General features: G+C 41.8%; 1 protein-coding gene and 1 long non-coding RNA gene across 11 annotated transcripts in view; one reads left to right on the top strand and one right to left on the bottom strand.

The window, feature by feature from the left end:
- LOC146444746 (uncharacterized) overlaps positions 1-3,882 on the top strand; it is a 4,447-nt gene extending 565 nt beyond the window's left edge. The window contains exon 2 of the long non-coding RNA XR_014852209.1: positions 247-3,882. This is a non-coding gene — a long non-coding RNA (uncharacterized LOC146444746). The remainder of the gene's footprint in view (positions 1-246) is intronic.
- SETDB2 (SET domain bifurcated histone lysine methyltransferase 2) lies at positions 3,483-23,273 on the bottom strand. Of its 10 annotated transcripts, none has more exons than XM_085060131.1 (15): positions 22,952-23,273; positions 21,876-21,971; positions 19,419-19,541; positions 18,140-18,205; positions 17,460-17,562; positions 16,263-16,829; positions 14,103-14,222; positions 12,957-13,126; positions 11,974-12,196; positions 9,958-10,042; positions 8,914-9,007; positions 7,909-8,240; positions 6,920-7,008; positions 5,670-5,780; positions 3,483-4,858 (listed from the first exon to the last, which is right to left on the bottom strand). In XM_085060131.1, exons 1-15 carry the CDS (start codon positions 22,986-22,988, stop codon positions 4,741-4,743), a joined length of 2,334 nt encoding a protein of 777 aa, XP_084916257.1. In that variant the 5' UTR covers positions 22,989-23,273; the 3' UTR covers positions 3,483-4,740. The 10 variants fall into 10 exon arrangements, with proteins under 10 accessions (XP_084916257.1, XP_084916276.1, XP_084916285.1 ...); XM_085060150.1 differs by having other exon boundaries at positions 12,957-13,099; XM_085060159.1 differs by having other exon boundaries at positions 21,912-21,971.

Below are 23,273 nucleotides of genomic sequence, written 5' to 3'. Positions count from 1 at the left end.
GCACTGCCGCGGGCCGCCATTTCCCGAGGGCTTTACTCATGCGAGAGGTGATATCCTGCATCCTCTCCAGAGCCCCGTGCTCGCTTTTCACAGAATCACATAACTACTGTCCAACGTCAAACTGCCCTGGTACAACTTCCTGTCACTTGTTGCCAGGGAGAACAGGCCGACCCCGCCCTGGCTACACCCTCCTTTCGGGTGGTTGTATAGAGTGCTGAGGTGACTCATTAGCCTCCTTTCCTGCAGGCTAAACACTCCCAGCTCCCTCAGCTGCTCCTTACAGGACTTGTGCTCCTGGCCATCCCCCAGCTCCGTTCTCTTTTCTGGACACGCTCCAGCTCCTCAGTGTGCTTCCTGAACGGAGTGGCCCAGAAATGAGCCCGGGATTTGAGGTGTGGCCTCACACGGCTCAGGTACAGGCATACAGTCACTGCCCGGGTCCTGCTGGCCACACTGTCGCTGATACAGGCCAGGATGCCATTGGCTCTTGGGCACCTGGGCACACTGCTGGATCACCTTCAGCTGCTGCTGACCACCACTTCCCGATCCTTTTCTGCTGGGGCCATTTCCCAGATACTCTTCCCCCAGCCTGTAGCACTGCCTGAGGTTGTTGTGACCCAAGTGCAGAACCTGGCACTTGGTCTGGTTGAACCTCCCCCACCAAGCTCACCAGCTATGTTAACAGGCATGTTCTGCCTCATCAGGAGGGCACACCAAAGACAAGATGGAGCTTTTAAGATCAGTTCCCTTTACCAGCCATATCAACTTTGCCTTTTCAGCAATGCTGGTATCATTCCAGCTGGTTTCCAAAATCCCTTTGCACCTGCCCAGATGCATCATATCAGAGCTACAATCAACCCTTGTGTCCAGGCCTGGAATTAGATTATATCTATTAGCCAAATGCTGCTACACAATCCCAGTGCCCAGATCTATTACCTAGATGATGCTGAAACAACTCAACATGATTCAAGCACCCAAAGGTGCCTAACTCTTAAACTAGTAAAATCTTCCTAACGGAAATCTGTTCTTCAACACAGAACAAAAATTCTCTGTGGCGGAAAATCAGCTCCAAAGCCCTTGTGATCTCTTCTTCCAAACTGTTGCAGTACTGAGCCACATAGTTCTGCTGAAATACATAGAGCTGGAAATTAGTGCTCAGTGATTTTTTTGCAAGAAAATAAATGAGTTAATATGCTCCAATCCAGTTGCTTTTATACCTATGCCGTAAGTGATCTTCAGCTGTTTTTCCATTTGTATGCTTATCTTGGGCACTAATATTTATATATCAATGGGGCCCTTATACATCCTCACATCCTTACTGTCCCTCTGTTGGGATAATCTTGCTCACTGTAAGAGTATCAGCTATTTCCACACTGCATGGCTGGATGACACTATTCCACAGGAACAAGGCTGCACCTTAAAAAGTCAAAATTGGTTTCAAAGTTCCCCTCTATTCATCCTCCTCGACCACTGTTATAAATCCATTGCTCTCTGCAGGTCAGTAGTAACTGTGATTTCAGGGCATCTCCAGAGCCATGATTCACATCTCAATGCAACTAATTCCCATCAGGCACTCTTGCTTCTGATACCCCCAACAGACTGATAAGAAGTCCCAAATGTGTCTTTCCACAGGTACTTTTGAGTACTTCACTTGGAATATCTTTACCTGTTTTTCCATCAGTGCCTGTGCTCGGTACTTTTACACACTGCTCTGCTAAAGCACAGGTGACACAAGAGGCTGTGCTCAGAAACACTCCCATTTGCAAGCTGTGACAAGCAGAGGAACAGGCAGCAGAGCAGAGCGAGCTCTCATGAGCACCCCTGGGGCCATTACCTGCAGAGGATACTTGCAGGACACCCTCAGGTATTGCTGTAGTAATACCACAGAAGGTGGCAGAAATTACACCTTGTAAGGTGATTTTGCTTATGCATAGGTGTGGTGGTGGTGCATTCCCTCCTCCTCCTCTTTTCCAGGCTGCAGTGTGATCTGAGAAATGCTTTTTAGGCCTTGGCCTTGGAAACAGTACCTGGGCTCAGCTCTTTCTGAGCCTATCAGAAACACCATCTGCTCCCAGGAATTGCTAACAAGCTCCTGTTTTCCTTATGCTTAGCCTTGGAAAATACTCCTCTTGCCTGAATGGCATAGCATTCCTGTTCTCACACTTTCAGAGAGAGTGCCAACCCAAACTGTGGCCAGGATGAAACACTGTTATGACTAAAGCCCACCCTCTTTCGTCCCCAATAAACAGCAGTCCCAAATGGAGCCCTTTGAACTCTCCTGGACCACAGCAGGCTTTGACCAACAATCTCCCTCTGAGTGGGACACCTCCCAGAGCTAGCAAACCCTGAGGTTTGCTATACCTGGAGGATCACCGAAACATGACATTTCCTGGGCCGATACCTCACTCCTCGAGGCCTGATCCTTCACCTGTCGGGAGATGTAAAGGCATCCAAAATGAGTATTTCACTGACCTCCGAGGGGAATTTTTCACAGGTATCTTGCTTGCACTGACTGTTTCTGTCTGTGTGCATGCTCCTGTGCATATGCTACAGCAAATCTGAGAGAAATACTGCTTTCTTAACTGTTTAAATACCTCAGATATCCAAGTAAGTTAGGCCTGTATGTAAGGTCAAGTTATAGTTATAAACTGACATACACTTTGGCATGTCTCTGGTTAACACTGCAAGATGTTATTCCAAGGCATTTTCCCTCTGAGTAGAGGCAGCTCTTCAATGAAGCAAAAAGTAACTGAGCTGAGTGCCATCTGCAGCCAACACAGGGGCTGCAGTGACAGAGGGGCTGATCAGGGCAAGAGTGGGTGGCTCTGACCCTCTGAGGAGGTACTGCAACAACACTGGGGTAACTCTGCTCTTCTCCATTTATCCCTGAAGACAGGTGGTGAAAGCCCACACAAACCCAGAGTGCAATGACTGGGACAAAAGCTGAGAAGGGGGTTGCTTGATGGATGTGTCAAACTCTCAAACAGAGCCCTGGAGCTGAGGTTTCATTGTAAGCAGAATGGTTCACAGGTCTGTTATCTCTGTTAAAGGTCCACTTTTATCAGGCTGAAACTCCTCATGCATGCTTAGACTTGAGAAATTCAAGAGCATTGTGTATTGCAGCACAACCCCATGTTTTTTAAGCTTGAAGCATCCAAAACAAATTAAAAACCCCCATTTAGGGCCACAGATGCCATGTTTGTCCACAGTTACACAGCACAGATACAACCCAATTAAAAAAGAGCCATAAGCCATGTGGGCATAAAACATCCATTACCTCTTGGCCTCAGGGCTGAGAACTGGTTCCTGCTTCTCCTTCATTTTGCAGTATAGGCTTAGACATAACCAGGCCAAGACCTTCATTTGTTCTAATTTTTTTTCTGAAAACCCCCACAGGAATAGGGTGACGTGGTGAGCACTGATGCATGTAGGCTTGAAATCTGGGATAACAACCAAGCAATTAATACATGAATAGCAAGTGGTTCTTCCAAGACTCATTTATCAAGGAACAAAGTAAGGTGCAGGTAGAAGACTCTTATGTTTACCTTTTCCAGCAAAGTAATTTGACTACAAGCCAAGAACTTTATTCCATAAATAACAGCCTGAGTGAGCCTTTTTTTGAGCTCTCATGCTAAGCAGCTGGCTGTATGGCAGTTATCTCCCTGTGAGCTGGGATGCCTCTCACTGTTACTCGTCGAGGCTGAGAGACCCCTGACCAACTGCAGGTCTCTAGTAGGTGACCAATGTCACACATAACCTTGTATTACAGTGCACTACATTTTGTATCGGTAACTTTAAATCATTATGTCTTCTGCAGTAACAGAGTGACCTTCACCATCAAACTTTTACAACGTTTTTAATAAAACCACTTTTTTTTTTTTTACCTTTGGCAGTGGTTCTTCAAGCGTCTGTGACACTTCCTTGCATGCCCAAGGCTCCAACACATTCAAAAGCCACACACCTGCACACCTACCACCTCATGCATCTGCACTCTGTGTCTCCTAACGGAGTTTGTTTCTCTCTTACCAACAAACCATGTGGTAAGGATTTCTGTGGCCCACCTGTCCCACACTGCACAGTATGGCACTGAGATAGGTACACTGGATTTCTCCAGGATTCCTCTGTCACAAAGGTGGAGAGGGATGCAATCCAACAAAACCCAGTCATTTCTCTCCTGCTGCAGCAGGACTTGTCCAGCTCACTTTGTAGCACAAGCACAGCTCTGAAAACTGTTGTGTCTAATTCCATCTCTGTTCAAGGCTATCTGTCCCACCGGATCCATCAGGCTTAGGTGTACTTTAACAATTCTTAGTGCCCAGACAAGCAGTCTTGCATTCACAATGAGTTTCAGAAACCTGAGTTGCTAACTCAGTGCTGTGGAAGGGCACAGAAAACATCAAGGAACTGTTGCTCTCATCAGTCATGTCTCTGCTGCAGACGGCACGGAGCATGCATTCTTCAAGTGCACTGTTAACTTTGCTTGCAGATTAGAAGCAGGGAGGAGGAAGACCAGGAGAACAGAAATTATCTAGGAAAAGTCTGACATCTTAGGACAAACAGTTCTAATTCTGTAAACTACAAAACTAGCATTTAAATGTACATTTAAAAAACATCAGAAGAAAGGCATTTTAGTTGAATGCAATTAGCACCATGGACTTGAGTGGCTGTTCGCTGAGTAGTCGTCCCTTCCAGTATATAAATCCCCAGGTACGAGATGTGTTGACAGTAGGAAAGCTTTGCCTATAAGGTCTTTTTCCTGCACTTCTGAACTCCACACTGACAGGAAATCTCTGTCTCTGGCATGCTTCCAACTTCATAACCATAATCCCACGTGAGTTCGGTTCCAGCTTTCACATGTCTAAGAAATAAGAGTCAATTTGTTTGACCAAGTGAAACAGTACTGTGCTTATAATTTATCACCAACAACATACATGCAAACCCAAAAATTGTATGAGGCAGGGAGCATCACACAGGTAGCTTTTTGGGAGTGAAACAAGGGATACAAGGAGTCTCTGGCACACTCATGCTGCTTTGCCTTCCAAAGCTATGGAGATTGCAAGTAGGCTTGGAGTCTAAACAATGTGCTCTAACTTAACAGGAAATTCTGGGAAACAAAAATCAAACAAACAAAAAAACTCCACCAAAACCAACCAACCAGCCAAAACCACCCAAAACCAAACCAAAACAAAACCAAACAACCCTCCCTGAAAAAAAAAAAAGCCACCAAACCACCGCAAAAAAAACCAAATCAAACCACCAAACCCCAAAACAAAAAAAAACAACCAAACAAAATAAATGGAAAATCATGTAAGTGATACATCTGAATGAATAACACAATTTTGTTATTTCCCCTATGTACAGTGCATCACTGAAGTTTGGATAGTTCTCCAGATATGTTGTTGAAGACCATCATCTTTGGTCTGACAAGCTACATTTTAGTGCAGTTTCACTATGTGCACAAAGCCCAAGACTCAGAATTAAACACATGCTCCTCATGAACCAACTGCTTTGACAGTACAAGAGAAGAAATAGCTAAAGGTAGGAAATTCATTGTCCAAAATGAAGGCCAAACTGAAGACCTGAGACTAAGATGCTGAAGGACAACAGATGGAAAATGTAATAAAATATGAAGATTGTAAAGAAGAGAGTGATTTTCTGATGTTTCTCACTGTATATGATATAGGGGACATCCAGTGAATTGCCAGGCAGCAGGCTGAGAACAATGAGGACTTTCCATACAGCACATAATTGCAACCTGGGACTTGCTGACTTGAGATATTCTAGAGGCCAAACATGAAAAACAAATAAAAAAGGTGACTGAGCAGCTTCATGGAAGGCAGCCAATTAAGCTCACTGATCCAGATGAAGTCCTTAATGTAGAAAAGCCGTAAAAGGCTGATGCCCAGAAAATGGAAGAGCCAGTGAGGGAAACTCTCCTTCAATAATCTTCTTCCCTAAGTGTTTTTGCTGATCACTATTATCTCTCTCCACTGGCCTCAGTCCCCACTACACACTTCTTTACTGAGAACCTGAGCAAGAAAGACTCTAGCTGAAACATTATTTTTCTGCTGCATTTCAAAACGTCTTCACAGTTCTTGGAAACCTCCCAGTACAATCCACAGCATCTGTGTCAGTCTGGAGCAGAGTTGCAAAGCTCCACAGAAGATCAGTGTTCCCTGGAACTGGTTTGTCAGAACAAAGTCTCTCCTCTCTGTTCTATTCTCACTTAGTACTACTACTGCAATGTGCATCAGCTAACTTCATTCATACAATTAATCCTTCCTCTCCTGGTTTAGCTGCTGCCATCTTGTGTCTGGCACCAGCTCTCTGTACTTTTCTTTCTGTCAGACTAAAGAAATATCTGCATCTTTCACTTTCAGAACAAATTTTCACCTCTGAGTATCCTATTGTCACATCCACAGGACATGTTGGGCTACACAAAGTCCAGCTTCTCTTGATAGCTGTGAGGGGAAGGCCTCAAGCCAGCTTGTTTGGCCCACAAAGTATCTCAACCTTAATATACTGTGGGGTTCTATGCTGCCCTATGAGACCCAGATCTGCTGGCCATTCCTTGAGACACAACAGTGGGATGAGTGAATCTTGGCTTTCCAAATGACCATGCTGAGTTAAACCTATTTCTCCACTGAAGAAGATTATCACTTAAGTGGACACATCAAAATTAGGCTTCCCTACTTTACATTTCAGTGCAAAACTGAAGAACACTCATTAGTGATAATCAACAAGCTGTATTTCTTCTGTCTGTAGTGCACCATAAGAAGTCACCAATAAGAAGGTAGTTTTGTGCTTTCATGACCTAAGTATCTGCCCCACTCTTCAGCATAATTATATCCTAATAACTAAGCACTGATTTTTTCCCCTAGTGCCTTGAATGAACAACATTAAACTTCCAGAAATTCACCTGCTTGTGAAGAATGCCACCCATGGAAAACTTCTGTTGTGAGTTTCTACAAACACACTTTGGGCAAAGAGATTTGGGCAGCAACTGTGCTGTAAAACAGAAAATCTTAATTAGAAACAGTCCAACACCACATCATTGGCTGAATAGTAAAGGTAGTTTATTCCTTCCCTTCTCCAGCCCACATGGAATGTTTATTACCCAATGCCATTGCTAGGGAGCAAGCAATGGATTAAATGATTGTGTGTTGGCCAAGTGCAAGATGTGAAAGGTCACTCAGGTGCACATAGGAACATGTGTATGCTCTCGGGTGCAGAAAAAAGGTTTCTGCAAGATGCACTACTAATATTAACACCATATTATCTCTGCAATGAAGAACAGCTTTAACATATGCAACAGCTTTGCTGTAAGACACATATTCATACCAATGAGGATAAATAAATTATTAGCAGAGTACCTGCAGATGTGTGTATGAATCATTTGCCTTGGGTGGAGGTATTTGGCAATTCATTGCTATTTATTTCTTGGCAAGTCAAAATTCAGAGACTTATTTAGCAGACATGTACACAGTATGACAGACCACTTTCTGAACCTATGATTGAACAGTAGGGAAGTTTCGTACAATAGCACAACACCTGTCTGAAACCAGCACAACATAGAATTTGCAATGGCTGGGGAGCAAAAAAACAAGGCTGGGAGAAGGCATGTGGCTCAAAATAAAAAGCTTTATTTGCTCTCTGGACCTCCATAAAAGGCCATCAGGAAGAAGATGTCACTTATTACTGGGAAGCCAGTGGTGCCAAAAACTACATAGCATGTGTCAGCTTATGGAGACATGAACTGGCTTATGGAGCCAGTGTGACCCAACTTACTGTGATTGTGCACCTACCACATTTATGGTTTATGTGCAAAAGCTTTCTAGTTTAAGCTTAAATAAATAAATGATGTATTTGCAAAGACAACAAAGAGAACCCATGCAACTTAGTACTTACGTTTAGAAAACGACCCACATTTCCTTCTTTTGTGGCATCCAGTATATAAATATCTCCTTCATTAGCATTCTTCAGAAGCATCTTGTCCCCATCAGCCTCCTCACAAAGTGCATCTTGTTTTGACTGCCTGCTATTTTCCTCTTTGTGGTCAGCTTTTACAGATGCATTGTTGTATGGCCTCACAACACATGTGTCATCCAGCACACCTGACTCGCCACAATTAACAGCCTGCAGTGACAGACTTTTTCTTTTGCATCCTGCACTGTCCATACCAGCAGAGTCAGTCTCTCCAATTTCCATTGGATGTTCTTCCTTCTGCTGCTGGGTGGATTCTGTCAATGGACGTATATGTTATTTCTCAACACCAGTTTAAGGCCAAGCATTTCCCTTGTTTGGCCCTGAACTCTTACCCACCCACTCTTTCCCATGTCCTCCAAAATCTAAGGAGCTTCCTTGCTAATTACAAGTCTGTAACACAACTGCCCTCTGCCATGCCTCTCATCAATCCTCCCACAAATGACTGTTTCCTGCAGGGGTGCCTAAAGCACTTGTTCATGGTGCCTGTGAGTGACCTAGTCTCTCACTTCTCAAATCCCACTCCAAGTTGATTTCTTCCACATAGCATTTTTTTATTATTCTCCACCTTAATTCCCAAGAGAATCACAAACTGTAATTAAGACAGAAACAAGATGCATGTGCAAATAGCATCAGCTTCCCATTGCATCTCCAGCTTGTGGTCCCCCCACCTGAACATTATACCCTGTTCAATTTTTGTTGGCTGGAACAGATACTGGGTGTGACACAGTAAGATCTGCAAGACTGACTTTCCCACAATTGCACAGCATTTGAGAAGCTGCTGTTGGTACAGTTCAACATGTCTCAAGATCTGAGGACATATCATTCTGCTCTAAGAACAGGCCTGCCCACATTGTCTACATTTAAGTGTATCACCTCATGGGATACAGTTGCACAAAGCATGCAGTATGTATAATTCTGCAAACTTACTTTCTTTTCCTTTCTTTGCTCCACTGGTTAGTTTTGTTTTGCTTGACCAATGAATCTGAGAACTGTCATCTTCATCTGAGCTGGCACTGTGCACCTGTGTATCAAACAAAAAAGCTGTGATGCATTGTTGCTCTATGCAACTCTGGGCCAACAGGGCACAGCAAGTGGCACTCAGAACTCCATTACCTACTGTAATGCATGGCTGTGGCTGAATTTGAATGCAACATTTATCTTAATTTCAAATTATCCTTCAAAATAAGCTGGAAAGAGTCCCCCACTCAATAATACATTTATATAATAGCTTAAGTCCCAACAATTTCACCAGAATTGTAAGCTGCTGAGCCAAATAGCAAACATGCTTTTTACAGTTTCAATGAAATGACTGGATGTGGCAGAATTTCTCCTCTCTCACATAAAAAGGCAATTAATTATGGGAGCTCCAGAATGGACAGCACTGCAGAATGTTAGCATGAAAATCCCATGTGCATTTCTGAAGGGCAATGAATCCAATAAAGCCTACAGTGGAAGTTTACACCAATTTTCCTTCTTTGCATGTATTTGCAGGCAATGCTTCACATTCATGAAAGATCAGGGGTCACACTCATGTTAGTTCTCCCAGCTCTGCCACTGTATGAGGAAACTGCATAGACACTCTGAGATTTTGTTCTCTCCCTGCTATGGCAGTCTTTGGGGAGACATAACAAAAATATTATCACTCTGACCGCCTAACCCTGTATTTAGTTACAAAGGGTGGAGGGAAAGAATAATTACTTAAGGCTCTTGAGGCTAGAGGGTAAGAGAAGGGTGGAGAAGGGAAGGCTGTGAGAGTAGATAGTGGTGGTCTGGGGGAGCATGTTAAGGGACTGATAATGGAGAATGGATGGGGTGCAGTTTCCAGCATGGCAGCCTAGCTCACAGTGTGACATAATCTCATTCAGAGAGATCACTAGAACTATCTAAACATACAAGATGAAAAGGTCAAAATTAACATACATATTCAGCACAGTGAAAAATGAATCTATTAAAGCCACTTATTATTATTACCATTTTTAGCTGATGATTGTGAAAATCAACTGTTCTAGTTCCAGGCCCTCTCATGGTTGCATTACTTGATTTCTTTGGATGAACCCTGTACAGAAAGGTCAAAAGGAAATTATGTAAGACAAACAGACCCATTAGTAACTCTCAAAATACACATTTCTCTAACAGCCTCTAGTTCCACTCTCTTTTCTAGAAGGAACTACAGCAGAGCCCACCATCTGGCCTCATCCCAATATATATCCCAATGAATATTTTGCTTTTAAGAACTGCGAATCTAGGCTAGGTTCTCTAGAGTATTTGTAAAAAAGCAGTTGCTCAAACTTTTTTGAGAGCTCAGCAGCCTTTACATCCTTTTCCAGTTGGCCTGCTGAGAATCATATCATCTGTTGTTTTACTATTATTATATCAGATCATCTCAAAATAGAGCACCTACAGAGTTTTGCCTTTTCCTGCAACTACTTTCAACAGTTTTGACAGTATAGCTTTCAAATAGAAAAGCAAAGATGTTGTGGAGAAAAGGGATACAGAGAAGGACAGAGGGGGAGAGGAAATATATGACAGATTTGGAGACTGCTCTCCCACAAAAGGACCCCAGTCCTTCACATCAGGAGAGGATTGAGGAAGGATGGGAAGAGGTTATCTGGTAAAAACATTTACGACATCTAAAATCACATTAATCTGGACTACATTCAGAGTGCAGTAGAAAATACCAGTTTCAAGATGAATATTAATATCTATATAATGTCTAGCAATATGTAACAGCTCTTTTTCAAGAAAATTTTCAATGTAAAACATTTATGTGTGTTTTCCTGCCACAAAAATCTCCGTCATGGTACTTTTTTGCGCTACTGATAATAGCAAGAAATGCTACTCTTTAAGGCTTTAGACCCCTTTGTAAATTCAGAGTGTGCAGAGGCCATGAGGAGATGTGACATTATTACATGACTACATCCTTCTAAAAGCAACCTTTTTGGGGGAATGACACTTCAAGCTTAGCACACTGATGTCCTCTCAGATAAAAAAGTCTTTTTTTCTCAATTTTTTTTACATAGTCCATGTGCAAAACATTTTTATTCTCAGGAAAGGAAATTAGTGAGATTTAATGCAGTAAAGGCAACTTAGAACTGTCCTTCCCTGCAATATTTAGTAACAGCACTTAGCAGAAGTAAAGCCTAGCTGATTGCTTATAATGATGAAATTACAAAATTATGAATCCACTACATTTCCAAGATACTGACATGCAAATGAGAATACAGTTGCAGATATTTTTAAAAGTTTCCATTTACAATTTCATGGTGCTTCTCAAAGATACACAATAATCTACTATGAAAAGACCTAGAATTTGCAATCATTTATGAGTAGTACAAAGAAAGTGTTTGCAAAGAAGTGTGGCAGAGAAAGGAATAAAGTTTAAGAAAACATGCTCCCAGCTTCCATGTGAAAAGACTACAGCATGTCATTGACACATGCACGCAGTTATTTTACATAATTTTATTGCAGGAATCCTGATGGGCTCTGAGACCCTGAGAGTACAATGAAAACATTCACTGCAAAAGAGAGGTGTTGTCAGACTCTTAACAGGAGAGGTTAAGGTTTCTGGCAGGAAAGGTTATGTTACAAATAACAATAGGTTTAGAGACTGGGAACAAAGGGCAGGATGGTTGGTGGGTTATATGTTATCAAATCCTTCAGTGCCATAGAGTATCTTTAAACAATTTATCTCAAGTATATTTTATTAATTCTTTCAAATTAGCATTACACTTAATGCCCTGAACAGACCAAGTACACCCAAGAGGTGAACTGAATTTCTAGAAAACGCCAAATGGTACACATAATAAATAAAATTATTATTGAGGAAAAACTCAGTCCCACTAGAAGAAATAACTGGGAGTTAAAAAAGAAGTTCAGAAAGAAAAATAACCACCACCCTCATATGAGGACATACTCCAAGTTATATAACAGAATTTTTAGAATAGCAGATTAGTTTTGTTATGCTTAAGCTTACTTTGCTAAACTTACAGGGTTGATTTATTTTCATTATCCACAGTCTGAGACAAAGATTCCTGATTCTCAAGAATGTCATTTTTGTCAGTCTGCACTAGTTCAATCACTGAGTCTGAACTATCAGTGTCACACTTTCTTTTTTTTGAAATGAAGTCATGGCCTCTGTCATTCACTGCACTTTTCTCCTTCAGCTCTTGCTCTGCATCTCCCAGTACTTCAGCTCTGCTCATTAATCTGCCTGAAAGAAAAAGAAAAGTTTTCCTTTTTTTTAATGCTTGTTTGCTGAGTCACACTCACTATCCCAGGTCAAATATACATTAAGGCATACAAGAGCATTACTTGGGAGAACAAAATATGAATGCAGTCTGTAATTCTGTGATGTGATACAGGCTGACATATAAAATGAATTAGACAAGGGCATGTAGTGATAAGACAAAGGAGCACAGCTTTAAACTGAAAGAGAGTAGGTCTTGATTAGATATTAGTAAGAACTTCTTCACTGTGAGGGTGGGAGAGACTGGTACTTGTTGCACAGAGAAGCTGTGGATGCCCCATCCCTGGAAGTGTTCAAGGTCAGGCTGGGTGGGGTCTTGAGCCACCTGGTCTGGTGAAAGGTATCCCTACCCATGGTGATGGGGGTGCAACCAGACATTTATTCTTCCAACCCAAACCATTCAATGATTCTATGATTTTTACTGAAGGAAAATCAGCCCTAGCATAGGATGTACAGATTTGTGCGAGAAAAAAAAAAAATCAACAGTCTGAGATAGAGTTTGCTCCATATTGTATTGATTGTTTCTCTGTCACCATCTCATTACAGAGCTCTTCAAAAGCCTTCTTTTTTGAAGTCCACTTGACCATATTGCAAGTTAGGATTATATTGACACACTTCCCTTCCAACCCTGTATTTCCCTATTCTCAAAAAACAAAATCCAGGGCACACACCATGGGAGAGGGAGAATTATGCTACATGTCTTCCACAGGTCTCCTCCTGCTACCTGAGTAAGTACAAACAAATGTCCCCTTGTCGATGTCATCCAGGCAGCGGACGCCCCAGCCTTTCTTCTCTGTGTTGAACACCTGCAGCCTGACTTGAATGCCATGCTGTACAACTCTGTTCTGACACATCAGCTTGTTACACCTGCACAACACACTACACTCATAAATCCTGTCAAGAGGAAGAAAACCAAAACACAATATAAAAGGATGCATTACCACAATGAAGTTCCTATTATTAATTTCCCTTCTAAGCATCAATAAGGCAGTGGACTGAAATGTTAAAGACTGGCTAAAACTGGTTGTGCAGCAATGCTCTAAAGCTTGTGACTTTCTTGTGACTGCTGATTCGTAAATTTTAGGAGTTTGTCTGCCAGATTTTGGTATAAGTATACAAGAAAAACAAACGCTGTGTTTTTGTTTTAGAGAGTAAATCACACAGAAACACCTATGAAGCACCTCATTCTATGCTGGAACAGATTTTAGCAAAGACAACCTATCCCTGGACTTCACTGCAGCTGTCATGAATTTAAGGATTTAATGAAGTCTTTCCAAAAGGGTTTTTTTTTCATCTGTTTCTGTGTTCTCTGAGAACTTTAATTCTGCATGTCAGCCATAAACTATCATCACACAGAGGACTGAAAGGGGCTTCTTAAGCCTGTAGATTTAAGCCCTTGGCTATTGCAGAAAGCCACCTTGCCTAATTCCTCTCCTAGACACCTGAAGTAACTGTCACCTTCTCCAGGCCACCTATTAATCCACAGGAGCTTAATAAGAGAAAGGGCAAACACTAGAAGCATTGGATGGCTTTGGAGATTCTTGGAAGGGTCACACATAACCAAGTCTGGCAACAGCAGCTGGCTGATGCATCTTTAGGAATCTGGTCACTCTTCACACTTTTTCCTGGACCTCCACCTAAGCTGCGAAAATTGTAGGATCTGCAACATATAAGTTTTTTTTTTTCTTCCTATTACGCAAGTTACATTAATTATTTTTTATCATCCTGATCTGTCACTAAAATTGTGGCAAAAATCGAAGGTTTCAGTAATAAAAAAAATCCAGTCATTTTAATCCTGTGGCACTTAGACTAAACTTTTAACTGCTATTTTATTTGTATGCTTTTATTTTACTCCTGTGGTCCTTCTTACCCAGTAGGAACAGGTCCGTCCAGTCTTTTGTAACGGTATCCATGGAATCTTTTGCTACCTGGAGACTGAGAAATTTTACTACATCCTTTTGCTGTTAGCTGTAGACATGCACATTTTGACCTAAAAATAAGAATAAACCATCTCAGAATGTATTTGGAGCAGCATAAATCAATCATAAGCTTAGATAATTTGAAATGTACTTGACTATACATACACACACACACACACTTCCATATATACACCTGTATTCCCCCTCCCTACTCCTTTTACTCCACAAGGCTGTTTCAGGCACCCCACCTTTTGCTTAGTCTCTTGAGTGGTTACATGTTCTTTACAACAGCTATGTTCTCTCCACCCCAACCCCATTCTTCTGCCAAGCTCCTTAAATGGCACATGTGAACAGCTGAAGTACCACAGAAAATTATTATAAGCAGAACACTGTCAAATGGATTGAATGAATAAAAGTCACCTCTTCTGGCACAGTATCCCAGCCTGTTTGCCAATACTTAGTTATCTTCCTCCCAGCTTAGCTCCCTGGAAGTGAAGATTTTTTCACTGTGGAGAGCTCAAGCAGCAGTGCTTGTCTTAATCATCGTATGTCATGACAACTCCAAAGAGTCACAACAATCATGCAAATCCTGAATCCCAAAACTGCACATCAAAAGCATCTCAACTCTTGTGGGACTTCAGTGCAGAGAACTGGCACCCTGTCTGCTTCCTGTTCCCTACAACTCAGCTGATACTAAATTACTTTTATTACTCAAGCTTCATTATACCAAGCTGTGATTTCGAGCTTTTGTTGGGTAATGAGCAACTATGTTGCACAGCAGCATCCACAACTGGGCAACAATAAAACAGATGCAACACCAAATAAAGCCTACAGACAGAGATCAGACAAACGCCCTTCAAGAAAGTAGACAAAAATACCACCAAACTTGCATATGATAACTGTGGCAGGCTCCCACAGAGTGTCTGTAGCTCAGAGTTACTGGGATTTAGAAAAAGACTATTTATTGTGATAATGGCTGCAAGTTCCCCACACCCCTTTCTTAACGACTGTACTTGTCACCTATTGTCCTGCCTTCCCTACTCCACATAGTCCTAGCCACGCCCCCAGTTTTCCCTATTGGTTCCTGTACTCCTAACTCCGCCCCTGTACCTCCCCTGTACCCAGAGGTCACTGGGCCTGTGTGCTGTCCCTGCCCCTCTCTGTTTCCCTATAAAACCCCTTACCCTCCGCCATCTTGCTGTCTATGCTCCACGTGTGTTTATGCTCCACATGTGCTGAGCATGTGAGGCCTTCGCCCTCGAGGCATCTCTGCCTCGGGGAGGTCGTTGGCCTCTGCTGCACCATGCGAATAAACATCTTCCATGGACACAACGCATAGACCCTCCTCGCCTCCTTTATCACCGCCGGTTGTGGAAGCAGACGGACCAGAGCTAGCCTTATGGCTCCCCGGCCGGTGAGAGCGCAGTGTCCAGCCCTGGGACAGAGGGTTTGGAGCACTGAGGCGCTGAACTGGGCCGGGTAGAGAAGCTCTAGGGTAAAGTCTGCTGCAACATCCTCTAAACCGCAACAACTATTAGAACTGCTCAGACCACAAATGTATTCTGTAATCACAGGGTTTCACAGTTTCTCTTTAGACAAGGGGAGGGACATCATGTGGAGGCTGGTAAGGGGAAGTTTCTTCTTCTACCTTCAGTATCTAAGTTCCATATGATCTGATCCCTCCAGCCTGTGCCACCTCATCTACAGGACACCATTTTACAGTAGGAGCTGCAGCAGAAATTGTCATGCAGGATCCTTCCCTGCCTGCCTCTGCTGGCACAAGAATCCCTTCCCTACTTTTTTTCCAAAGCCAAGACATCTGCTTGTCAGCTCCACCTTGAGAAGCAGCACTGCCAATTTGGGAAGAAACAATTTGGGAAGGAACACAATAATCCACCTATTGATCGCTTCCTTCCCTACAACAGAGGGTGGACCAGTAGGAGCACCCAAGTTCTGAAAAAGACTACAGTGGTGTCGGCCAAAACAGAGCATGACACAAGATATTCCAGCAGCACTTCTCCTTTTTGGCACTGTTTGGTACTGCACCTTCACACCCCACCACCCTGCTGTTGAGGCATCATGCGCCACTGGCCTGAGATTTTTCTACCTACCTATCGATGCAGCCATCTGTGCAGTCACAGGAATCAACAAACAGGCTGGAGAAATTGTTGAGATAATATCCACGCGGCCAAGATGACTTCCGATACTTGAAATAAGGTAACCTTGCCTGGTCGAGATTGTTACAGAAGGAGACGGGCACAGACTCAGCTCCATTGCTAATATCAAATTCAAACACTCGTGGCTCGGGATTTTTGGTGTTCCTGCCCAACTGTACATATGTGTTGAAGGAAAAGTGATCAACAAATAAGAAATTGCACTCTGTTTCAAACAAGTAATTTCGCACATCTCGATAGCTTCTCAGACTCCGACCGCAAGGAGCTTTGTAATTGACATCCAGCGATTTCGAAAGGCAGTCTGCTTTTGCATGGCGTCTTTGAAAGTCAAACAGGATTGGGATCTTCAGAGGATTTTCACCCTTGTAGGAACCCACTGCTCTGTTGGCAAGACATGCACTAGAGCACCTGTGGTTCTGATACTGCACGTTTAAGGGTAAACCTTGAATTTTCTTAGATTCTTCTTTACTCCCTGAGCATGTTCTTTCCATCTCCTCTTTTTCGCTATTTGGAATAAAAGAAAAAAAAAAAGAAAGAAGAGCAGCATCTTAGACAACTTAGAAGTGTTCAGTGTTTTAGTAGTTCAGTATTTTTAGCACAGGAAAGAAACAGCCCATTGCTAGAAGGCCCAGGGTTTCCATTGTGTAACTACCCTAACAGCATGCAAAGACATACATATTTGCATAAAATAAAAAAAAAGGCAAGATCTTCTTCCCAGAACTTACATGCTAAAACACAGCAAGGACATAAGAAAGGAATGACGTATTTACCCTATCGTTCAAATCAGTGCCTGTGGCTAAATACTAAACACAGAGAGACTAAGTTACATGCCTGACAAGCTACACAGTAAGGAAAGCCTGAGAATTGGTGCTTAAATCCTAACCCTGATAACATTCATGAACCTTTATACACAACCTAATGACCTAGTCTGCAACATTCTGAGGTGGGAAATTAGACAAGTCTACCCAAAGCCTCAGGTTTTCCACATAGGTTGAGATAAAAACACATTCACTTTGAAAACTGGCAGGATTCAAGACTGGGTTTAAAACATTGGCTTTAAAAATACACATTTTAGAATTCTGTCAAATGCAGTAAAGAATATGTCAAATAAGGAGCTGAAATGAAGACACTGACCTGTCAGAACCTTCTACAGTGTTTGCAGCATTGTCATCTGGAAGAAGGGGCTGCAATTTGGGTTTGGTTTCCTGTGCGCCATCTCCGTTCAACTCATCACTTACTGAAAAAAAATCCAGTGTGAGCAAAAACTTCATCAATCCACATTTCAATTTATAATTGAATTTACTTTAGTTACTAAAGAGGTAATTATCAAAATACATTACAAACAGTGCATTGCTATGGACTACAGCTAACAAAGAGCTTGTTAGCAAGTGCCCTACTGAAAAATATTCTGTGTAGTTTTCAAAGTGACCTGAAACAACATGCACATGAAACGCTTTTACAGATTTCCTTTCATTATTAGAGATAAAAGAATGCCAAGTTATTACAGCTAGTGGAGTTATGAACAGGATAACAGGTCACAGACAGCTTGGGTTCATCAGGGCATACTAGTTCAAACTCTCTTCCTGTGGTATGGGTATCACACACATACACACAACCCACAAAAATACAAACCCATGTGAAAGTTCACAGTTCAGTGCTTGAGGTAATTATTAATTAGGTTTTCCTCATTGTAATGCTAATGGCCTTCTCTGATTTGTTTTATTGATTTCAAAGAAGGGAATTGAGCTTTCAGTGAGTAAAACAAGACAAATAAAATCCACGTATCAAAACAAAGACAATGGAGATGCACATACCATTTGCCAAGGTTAAGAGATCACCTAGATTAGCTTCATTCACCAGTGCCCAAGCCTGCCAGCATTCTATGCAAAAAAAAAAACAACAAACCAAAACAGATACTAAGTTTAATTTAAGTAATGATAATAGGTAAAACAAGGTGTTAAATCCTCCAGGGACACTTGTTTCTCCTCACATTGCTCATCTAGAGCATTGCAAGACCGATACCATCATCAGACTGGTCATCTTCAGGTTAAGAAGGGCTAGATCTTGGCAGACCAAATTAATGCTACTTCTAAATTGGTGGAAATGGCCTTCAGATAGTAAGAATGAAAGAGCTCAGTTCTGTCTCAACCTCTCTAAATATTACAAGGTGGCAGAAAACTCAGCAAAATCCATGTTAATATTTTTAGCTTGAAACCTTTACAGAACAAAGCATAGCGAAATTCAAATTGAACTTTATCACAGATTCATTGCATCATCTGGGGATTCAAGTTCAACTTTTATCTCTGCACTGCTTTAACATTTTGTTGTAACCGTTGAGATGTGGGAGATCAACAAAACTGCCCTGCCTGTTTAGAGGAAGTGTTATATATAATGCAGTGTGTGTGGTTATATTACTTTAAAAGCATCTTACATCACTGTATGTTTTCCTGCACAAAACCCCCCCAGTAAGATCCATAGATTACATTTATATGGATGACTTAACAAAAAGAAGCAATTTACTCAATTAAATAAACCAGTAAAAGGAAAGCTGTGAACTGCTCCAAGCCTATCAGAATTACAATTTTATTGTATTTTCGTGTAGATAGAGGAAGCTTATTTCCATGAAAATCAGGAACAATCTGAAATGCATTAGTGCTACATTTTTCTACTATTGTTTCAAGTTATAATGGTGTTTCTGACACAAAATAATACTGAGATGATTATTATCCCACCCCAAAAACACTCAATTCACTGAGATCAGCTTGAAAGGCTAAAAATTCTGATGATAAATGAAACACAAGGCATTGCAGATATTTCATTACTTCTCAAAAATGACTATTTCAGTTCCATGTGCTTAAAAGCCATGCATTGTTTGAAACAGTAAACAGACAAAACAAGAAAATAGTGAAATGCACCTGAAATTACTTTTCTTTTTGAAAAAAACAAGAGACATTTTTAAAGTGCTTAAAACCACCAACTACTAAGTATTTTAAATTCAGAAATATCTGAATTATGGCAGATATCACACAGACCTACACAAAGCAGGCCACAGCTACCCTGCAGTCCAGTTTAACCACTACAGGGATTTCAAACCTTGGTTTGTGGCAGTTCCATTCTTGATCTTTTCCTTCAGCAACAACAGCACATTTTGCACCTGCTCAAATATGACATCCACTTTTCTACCTCCCAGTTGTGTCCAAAATGTCTTCACATCACCTGAAATGCAAATTTCCATTTACAAGTCTGTATACAGTATAGCTCCTGAGAAGTCTAAAAACATGCCTAACTTCTAATGGACTATTCAAAGGCTCCCACTCATTTCATTTGGAGGCACTTCTGAAAAAACAACCAGCACAGCAGGATGCATTAAACTTCCTGAAGTTTATTCCTAAACTTAATCCAGAAAGTGAAACAGAGGTCAAGTGATGAACTGGAGTGGCTTCCAATGGTCCATGACAATCCCTCAAGCAACTTTTCAAGCAGGTCACAAAGGGAGCTATGGAAGCCTTTCTTCAAACACCAGTGAATGACTCCCACTAAAAATTAATCACTGAAACTTTCAAAAGTGACAGAGAATATTTTCAGCTGAATGAACTGAGTATACTACTCAACCAAAGTAATTTGGATTTTTTTAATAGCTGTAACCTCCTTTAGCTGCATAGGGTGACTATCCTGTCCCATCATTAGTTTTGGTATGTTTTGTACAGGAAAAAAATGTTCAATATATTTTCAGATAACAACAGTTAGATAAATTTTGTTCAACAAGGGGTATGAGTTGAAATAATTAACACACCCCAAATATCATGCCTCCTTCCTCCACTAGAAATATTTATGAAGAACATTTTGTTTAAAGAAATGTTTTTTTAGCTACTGGTTCAGAACTTCTTCTCTTCCAAAGCTATGTTCCTTTGAGATGCTAAGCCCATTAATGAGAGCTCTTGTTAAAACATCAGCAGTGCATCTTTGTCAAGGACTGTGAAAAAGAAATATGGTTCAGTGTGTCAACAGATGATGCCAGAAAAAAGAACCAGCTCTTTATCATGGTCAGTGTGGCTCTTCTGCAATGACCAAGCACAAAAGCATAAGCACATCTGTTTTCCTACTCCATTTCTAGAGGGGGAGTCCGTTGTCACCACTAGGTCTACAGTCCACTTTCAGATAGTAAATCTCTGCTGGCGAATGTGCTGGGGCAACACCTCCCCAGCAGTCAAGAAATATTGCATTCTTGTAAGGCTCATAGAAAGTATTTCCTTCATTTTTTGACTTAGTAGAGAGTGACTTCTGTTGCCCAAAGCACCAGAAGCCCAGGGATGCTATGGCAGTGTGGTTACTCTCAAAAGCATCATGACAGCAGTGAAAGAAGTAACAATCTTTTGCCACCACAGTCCCTGCTGCTTATATCACCAGCAGCTAAAGGCATAATACTTAATATCAACAGGCAATAATAAAAGTACTTCATCTTGTGAAATAGCTGATTTGACACTAACTGTCAACAAAACTTACCGATCTCTTATATCCACAGCAATTTTTTTAAACATGCAGAAATTAAAAAGTCCCATTACAAAAAAAAAGTCACAACAATTTTTGGAAACCTACACTACTAGTCCAAGGGACACCACCTGCCCTGTGCTATTCCAACCCTTTTGTTGTCCGTGACAGTATCCCAAGTTTAAAAGAACAAAAACTGTATTTAATATTTGTATTTAAAATAAAAGTATACATTCAATTAAAAACACCCGTTTAGAAATTCTAGTAACGAGTTTCTCCACTGCAGATTAAAACTGCTGTGCTTATTCATTACTTGTTTTCAGATATTTCCATACATTTACTAAATCTGGATAGCATGGTGGATGGATTACTTCAGAGGATGGGTGACAACACAGTTTCTTTTTTCTGGGTCCTCAGCTATAATAATGCACAGGCCAAAGGGAAATAAAACATATACTGCTTTATAGTATATGTTATATAGTGCTCACTATATAGTTGTATAGTTATATAGTGCTCACTCACCTTGGAAATGCTTCCCCAATTCCCATACTGGAGCGCCCTGAAACTCTAGCAGCAAAAGCTTTGTTTTGTATGGAGAAGCAAAGATTGCATATGAAGTTCATAGTACAATTTTCATTTCAAAAAAGACAGAATTCCTCATCACTAATATCTCCCGTGCTAATGCTGCTATCACCAACCACAGCCAGGAAGACAGGGAAGGAATACCTTGTCAGCATTCAGAACCATCTCTCCAGCTGATGAATCACTGTGTGGACTGGCATCTGGAGGCAATAGCTCTAAACCTGGCTGGAGGGATTTTTTTTCCCTTTAACAGGATCTTTGTGGCCATCTATTTCTTTCTTCCCAGCATTTTTCAGGGGAATGATACTAGAGCAAGGTACAAGTAGCCAAGGTCAGGGCTACTTACTCCACCTACCAGAAAAACAACTTGGGTACGTGTTTCCTGTAGGGCTGCTGACTAACCTCGTACACCATAAAATGCAAAGCCATTGTCTTCCACTTACAATTTTCATACCAGAAGCAGTGCCAAATATACACTACCTTCCCCTTTCCCTCCATAAATCCAAATTGTACTACCGTCAGTGCTCTCCTTTCTGGAACTGGCAAGGTTCTCCTCTTCAAAGAAGTCACACAGAACTGCAAGAGGTGAAGAATGGACAAGTAAGCAATTGGATGAGAAACTAAAATGGATTGTAGCTGCTCAGAATTTATACAAGTAAATACTACAGTGGGTATCAGGAAGAGCACTATGTGAGAAGATGTTGTATTGAAATAGTTATCCCCCTTTCAAACAGCCATGCCACAGCTTGTCAAGATCTAGCTGAGGAACACTCAAATGAAACAAGTTTTGTGAGGAAATATTTTTACTTAGGTCATTTCTTACTATCCCTCAAGCATGAAGATGTCACAAGATGACCCAAACTTTCCAGCACATTCAGCTGAGCAGACACAACCTCCCCTGCCCATTAACTCAGAGTTGGTTGGTGTTTTTTTCTAAATTAATGCTGTCCAAAAAACCCCAAAACCACAAAACAAAAAACAAAAACAAAGTAAAACAAACAACCAACAACAAAAAAACCAAAAAAAAACCACCTCCAAAAAAACCCACCAAAAAAAGAGCTGCTTTTTTGGTAAATAAATTATGGAATCTGTTTCTTGACAAATACAAGATATCCTTCACTGTAAGAATACTAAGGAGAAGAAAGGCAGCACTCTTCAGCCACAGCGACGGTTCCAAATTTCTATCTCCATTAATGACAGAATCAGACAGGTTGGAACAGACTCTGAGATCATTCAGATCACTCATGACTGAGCTCCACCGTGTCAGCCTGACCATGGCACCGAGTGCCACATCCAGTCTTTCCTGAAACACCTGCAGGGACAGTGACTCCACCGCCTCCCTGGGCAGCCCATTTTTACCCCGAGAACGTAAAACATGCCTTATTTTTGTTAGCCACTTCATCTTTTCTATGCTATAACTGAAAAAAACCCAAAACAAAACCTTCCATTCATTCTCTATACTTCATTTGGTTGCTTGGGAAAATAGGTCAAGACAGTTGACTCCTAGAAATGTTCCTTACAAGACTAATGGCCGTTCAAACCATACATAAACATACATGATTTTTTGTAAGGCTTACTTCTTTTCTCTTCCATGCTCCGGGGATGCTGCTGGAGAGCTGTCAGCGGCGCTGGGGCAGCGCCGAGCCCAGCTCAGGTCGGGGTCTCGCTGCGCTCCGCCACGGCCGCAGGGCCCGCGCCGAGGGCCGGCGGGCAGGCGCCGGGGTGCCTGTCGGGCTGGGAGGCTGGCATGGGGCGAGCCTGCGGCAGGGTCCGGTGCCAGGTCACTCCCGCACCCCTCGGGGCCTCGGCCCGGCCCGGCCCTACCCCGATCTTCTTCGTCTGCCGCTTCTTCCCTCCTCCTCCTCCTCCTCCTCCTCC

This window comes from Lichenostomus cassidix, chromosome 1 (assembly GCF_008360975.1).
Source record: "Lichenostomus cassidix isolate B80296 chromosome 1, HeHo_3.0, whole genome shotgun sequence".
Classification (NCBI taxonomy): Eukaryota; Metazoa; Chordata; class Aves; order Passeriformes; family Meliphagidae; genus Lichenostomus; species Lichenostomus cassidix.
The sequence above is the reverse complement of the archived record's forward strand: the minus strand, read 5'-3'. Positions and strand labels throughout refer to the sequence as shown.

What these genes read in the sequence shown, in the direction of transcription:
- SETDB2 (XM_085060131.1), bottom strand. Translation starts at nt 22,988, where the DNA reads ATGGAAGAGAAAAGAAGTAAGCCTTACAAAAAATCAT. An exon ending in GACGGACCTGTTCCTACTGG is followed by an intron (nt 13,127 to 14,102) that starts GTAAGAAGGACC and finishes TCCTCTTGACAG; the next exon opens with GATTTATGAGTGTAGTGTGT. An exon ending in ATTTGTTTGTACTTACTCAG is followed by an intron (nt 12,197 to 12,956) that starts GTAGCAGGAGGA and finishes TTTTTCTTTCAG; the next exon opens with GCAGATTAATGAGCAGAGCT.